The sequence below is a fragment of the Echinops telfairi genome, unplaced genomic scaffold, assembly GCF_000313985.2.
Source record: "Echinops telfairi isolate 266 unplaced genomic scaffold, ASM31398v2 ScPeMD7_60;HRSCAF=208, whole genome shotgun sequence".
Classification (NCBI taxonomy): Eukaryota; Metazoa; Chordata; class Mammalia; order Afrosoricida; family Tenrecidae; genus Echinops; species Echinops telfairi.
The window spans coordinates 1,515,572-1,521,251 of record NW_022103958.1 but is presented as its reverse complement, the minus strand read 5'-3'; the positions used below and the strand labels follow the sequence as shown (position 1 = coordinate 1,521,251).

Below are 5,680 nucleotides of genomic sequence, written 5' to 3'. Positions count from 1 at the left end.
ATTTATCAAGGGTTCCTGAGGGAGGGGGAGGGAGGAGGGAGGGGAGGGAAGAACAATGAGGAGCTGATTCCAGGAGCCCAAGTGGAAAGCAAGTGTTTTGAGAATGATGAGGGCAACAAATGTATAAGTGTGCTTTACACAATTGATGTATGCGTGGATTGTGATAAGAGTTGTGTGAGCCCCAATAAAATGATTAAAAGAATAAATTTTAAAAAAAGTACAGATTTCCAGTACTAAAATATGTGAAAACCTATGCATTACATTGGATTAACCAAAATATGACTGTTATAAAGCTACTGGTTGGAATGCCTTTTCCATTTTGACATTTTAAACTTAATTAATGTATTATTGCTCTTGTTGTCAGTGTTATTACAAACATCACTTTTCTAGCAAGGTTATTATGAACATTGCCCTCATTACTCTGCCACAGCTCCCGAAATCCCAAAGCACCGAAGGAGGATGAAGGAAGCGAATGGCACAGTGAAGACAGAGTTCTTGCTCCTGGGATTCAGTGACCACCCAGAGCTTCAGAGTCTCCTTTTTGTTGGGTTCTTTTCCATCTATTCAGTCACACTGATGGGAAACCTTGGGATGATATTTTTAATCACAAGCAGTTCAACCCTGCACACCCCTATGTATTTTTTCCTCTGCGTGTTGTCTTTCATAGATGCCTGCTACTCTTCTGTTATTGCTCCCAAATTGCTTGTGGATTTGGTTTCTGAGAGGAAGAGCATTTCTTACAATGGGTGTGCAACACAGCTATATTTTTTCTGTTCTTTGGTTGACACAGAATCTTTCCTTTTGGCCGCCATGGCTTATGATAGATACATAGCTATATGCAACCCCCTACTTTATACTGTTATTATGTCTAAGAGGATTTGTTGCCAGCTTGCAATGGGATCATTTTTGGGGGGCACCTTGAGTTCTATTATTCACACCGCCAACACTTTCCATCTCTCTTTCTGCTCTAAAGAAATTAACCATTTCTTTTGTGACATTTCCCCACTCTTCTCCTTGTCCTGCACAGATACTTATGTGCATGACATCGTGCTGGTGGTCTTTGCCAGTTTAGTTGAAGCTGTCTGTCTTCTCACAGTTCTTCTCTCATACATTTTCATCATAGCAGCTATCCTCAAGACAGGGTCTGCTGAGGGAAGAAAGAAAGGATTCTCTACTTGTGCCTCCCACCTGATTGTTGTCACTATCTACCATGGCACCTTGATCTTCATTTATTTGCGTCCCAGCACAGATCATTCACTGGATATCGACAAAGTGACCTCTGTGTTCTATACATTGATCATACCTATGTTGAATCCCCTGATTTACAGTCTAAGGAACAAAGATGTCAAAAATGCCTTTAGAAAAACTATCACCCGAAAACTGCTGCCGTAGGAAAGAATGGAACGAAACTTGAAAACCTTTTCTGTTTCTTGGCTTGTGGTTAGAATATGGGAAATGTACATTAATATTTGCAGGTTATGAGGTCTCTGCTACAGAATGCAGCAAGGACCTAATATTAGCACTAGCAGTCTCACATTACTTATGTTTTCTGTTACCATTTTAAATTTGACATCTTTATTTCTGGAACAGATCTACCCGTTTGTCTATCTAACATATTTCATGCCCATCCTCATTTTCTCTTTCCATTGTAACCTTCTCTCACTGCAATTGAGTCAATGCTGAGCCATGGTCACCCATTTTGGGTTTCCAAGACTGCAACTCCTTATGGGAGCAGAAAGTCCAGTCTTTCTCCCAGGGAGATGCTGTTGTTTTTTAACTGCTGACCACGGGGATGGCAGCCAAATGCATAACCACTACACCATTAGGGCACCTTACACTGCGATTACTTAAAATATAAGATGAGGCATTGACATCTTATAGCTTGCTCCCTCTTTTGTGGACATAAATAGGATTCATTATGATTCTGTTTCATTAATTTTTATTGCATTCATACTGTAGCACCTTAGCTGTTCAACTCCTAATTGCTCTAAAAAGTCCTGCTCGAAGTTAGCCCTGACATGATTTCATTTTCCTGAATTTCTTTTCAATTGGAGAGGATAACTTACATTTTGGATACAAATCAAATCGCATATGTGCTCATTTTAAGACTTTCAACAATGTTATCTTACCTTGATGTTACATGTACCTACATTCTATTCTAGTCATCTCTTAGATTTATTCATTAGTTCTTTCTTTGTCATTTAATACCTCATCTCTATATCTTTCCCAATAATCTTTATAAAATAGACCTATATAATTTTAATACTGATTGTTTTTATTATTGAATATATGTCTCTAGTAGGCAGAAACTATTTTTTAATCAGTATTTATTGGTTTAGTCTCTAGGGTGGCATTGTACACACAAAAAACTATCATGTGCCTTCAGCAGTGAAGCGTGTTGCACATGGCAATTTGAGGCTGATGAGAACCAAGAGCTTCTTAATAAACACTGAGCGTGAGATGTTCTCGGAAGGGCTTCCACCAATTACTATGGGTGTCTATTGGTTCAGTTTCATCTAAGTGTCTGTATTTAGTTATAGCCCTGGTGATAGGGTCATAGACCATAATGTAAGGTTAAGCCTCTGGGATTAATAATCTAAATTATTTTATTGGCAATATGTGACCTTTAGATCAAGAATATAGGCCAGGTAGTTGACCTTGGGAATAGACATGAGAGTGTTGTGACCAAAATCAGTAGCCAGGAAGAAACCTCTAGTAATCTCCAACCAGGAATGAAGGGAGGCTTAGGAAAGATAAGTCTTAGGCAGGTGGAAGAGTGAAGTACAAACCTACAATTTTTCAGGGTAGGCTCTAAACCTAGAGTCCCTCAGACTTGAGAGGAAGACTCAAAAGAGTGTAGATAAAAGAGACACAGGGGCTCACCCATTTTCATGAGACGATGCCAAGAACAAAACATTTTTATTTTTAGGGTTCAAGTTTATAAAATTCTACCCTGTCGATAGTTGATAAAGGGAATTGTATCATTAAAGAGTCTCTTGCACTGTGAACTTTCTTTTAAAATAAATATGTTCTTGTAATAATTGTTAGCATTTTAAAGCCTTTTAGCAAAGTCAAGTACCTTTTAAAAATTTACATACATAGAGCAATGTATATTGGTATGTATTTGCTTAGTAGATATATTCATTTATATAAATAAATTATATAGATATCCTCACTTATATAAATAAATTCTTGCTGAGCAGATGAAGAAACCCAGGTTATACAGCTACAAAGCAAATGGTACTATATGGATTTGAACTTATTTCTGTTCACTTCAAACTTTAAATTATAATCTTAAAATCTTTCTCTCATGTTAATAAATTTGGAAAAACAAAAATGAGCAAGTAAAATTTGAAAAATCCTGGTGCTATGCTCATTTGTAAAACCTCTTTAGTCAGCATCTTGAAAGGGAAGGATAAAAAAAACACATACAAGTGTAGCAAATGATCTACTTTTCCTTACACACCTAAGTGAAAAATGGTTATGAATAGCAATTTTACATAAAATGAGTAAATTTTATTTTCATAAGTGTGGATATAGTTAAATAACACCTATTGTAATTTAACAAAAAGAGGTCAGATAATGATTAAGGTGTCCTAATTATTTAGTATTTAATATGTTATCCTAAGAACATCAATTTAGGTCTTTGAGAGAATAGAGTAAAACTCATTTTTAACAGATAATCAGCCAATTATCCTTCTCAACCCTGATAATAAGTAATGTCAAATAACCTGCTGAGTATTGCATGCTATTAATAAATTATGTCATCTTCATTGTTTTTTAAAGTACATGACCCTAAGCTCGCTTTTTTTACTAAAAAAATGTATAAAATTAGGGAAGAGAATCTAAATTTAAACCTCATGTAAATTATTACTCCATATTTTCTGTTCTAGAGGGAAATGCTTAATTTTTCTTTTGTAATTACAACCAAAATGATATGAATACGCCAGGGCACATGTTTTTATTAGAACTGGATTAATTACTAGGTGATTACAGAGAAAAAGTCATATGCAATTAATTCAATTAAGCCATCAAAACAGATTATAGAAGTATTCAAAAATGGTTTATGATTATATAATATATATATGTATATATATGTCAGAATTAAATTATTAGAAAATTACAAGAATCGAGTCATTTAGAGTAAAGTCATTTTAATGAATTTATAAGAATATCCATTATACAGGCACACATATTTACACACACATACAAATCCATAGATAATTGTCATTAATAAACTACTATGATAATACAATTTTTATGTTTTTATTCTTCTTAATGAAATATGTACATATTGTCACTGTTCCCTCCTGGCAAGGATATTGATGTGGGAAAGAGAGAAAATTTCATGATACATTCCACTTATTCAGAGATGAGGACTATTACATTTTTCCTTAGGACAGAGTAGGGTTTCAAAGCACTGCCATCATTATAAATGTAACATCAAAGTAAATACAACCTTGTCTTTTGTTTTCTTACTATCCACACTAAATATATTTTTACGTTAATAGCTTTTCCTTTGTAACATAAACTATACACATTGGGCATTTTATTTGTTTATATGTTAGCTAGTGCAGTGCATTATGAACACATCATGGGAGGTGGAGTATGCTTTTGAAGTGGTCTTGTAGAAGGTACAGGTTCTTCACCCTCAACCATGATTCCTAATGTTGATATTTTATTGGCAAAAGCATCACGTCATGAGTGACAGAAGAACCATGGCTATCTGAAACTTTAAATCTAGTGAAGAATATTCATTCACACTCTTTGAGTTATAATGCAATGATTCCAGGGGTCCTGAAAGTAGACAGGAGATAGAAACCAGTCTAAATTTGATTCAGAAAAACTCGCTTCTGGCTGAAAAATTATTTTTCTTAAACCCAGTTTAAAACAATTCACTTTCAATGTTAAGTAGTTTGAATCTGGCTAGAGGTTATACAATGTAATAACCCATGTAATTTCATTTGGATAAACAGACACAGAATAGAGGATTTTTTATTAATATTAGCAACTTTTGTGCATTATATTGTTTATTACTTGAAGAGAATATTAAGTTTAATTATTATTGCACCCTATACTCAACTGATCTGTCTAGGAACAAGTACAGCCAGAATTGCTCTTTATAAAGATGATGAGACTTTGTTTCACATACTGTGGATATTTAATTAAGAGAGACCCATCCTTAGATGAGGGCATAATGTCTGGCAAAAATGAGAGTGGGCAAAATAGAGGAAGACCCTTAACAAAATGGATTGATACAGGTCCTGTAACAATGGCTTAGACAATAGCAACAGTTTCAAGGATGATGCAGAAGCAGGCAGGGTTTCCTTACCTTGTACATAGAATCCCTCTGAGTCAGAACCAACTAGATGGCACTGAACATGACAATAGTCCTTGGATGCACAAAGAAACTAACAACAAACATAGGAAACTATCTACAAAGACTGTATTGAGGAAACTGCAGGCTCTTTTTCATAGACCTTTAGCTCTAAGAAGTTTTAAGTATATCTATATTTTTTGAATTTCAACAGTGTATATGTTTAGCCAGAACATAATTTAGTGTTCATTGTTTTTTTGAGGGCACCTTTCACATCCTTATTTCTCAGGCTATAGATGAGTGGGTTTAACATAGGGATCACAACTGTGTAGAACACAGAAGCCATTTTGTCCGTGTCCATTG

The 5,680-nt window shown here is 34.9% G+C and overlaps 1 protein-coding gene across 1 annotated transcript; it reads left to right on the top strand.

Moving 5' to 3' along the window:
* The first annotated feature begins 400 nt into the window (after positions 1 to 400).
* Positions 401 to 1,392, top strand: LOC101656611 (olfactory receptor 5I1-like). The gene is given in 2 exon segments (XM_004708492.2): positions 401 to 416; positions 419 to 1,392. Coding segments are annotated over 2 exon segments (990 nt in total).
* Positions 1,393 to 5,680: the final 4,288 nt, after the last annotated feature.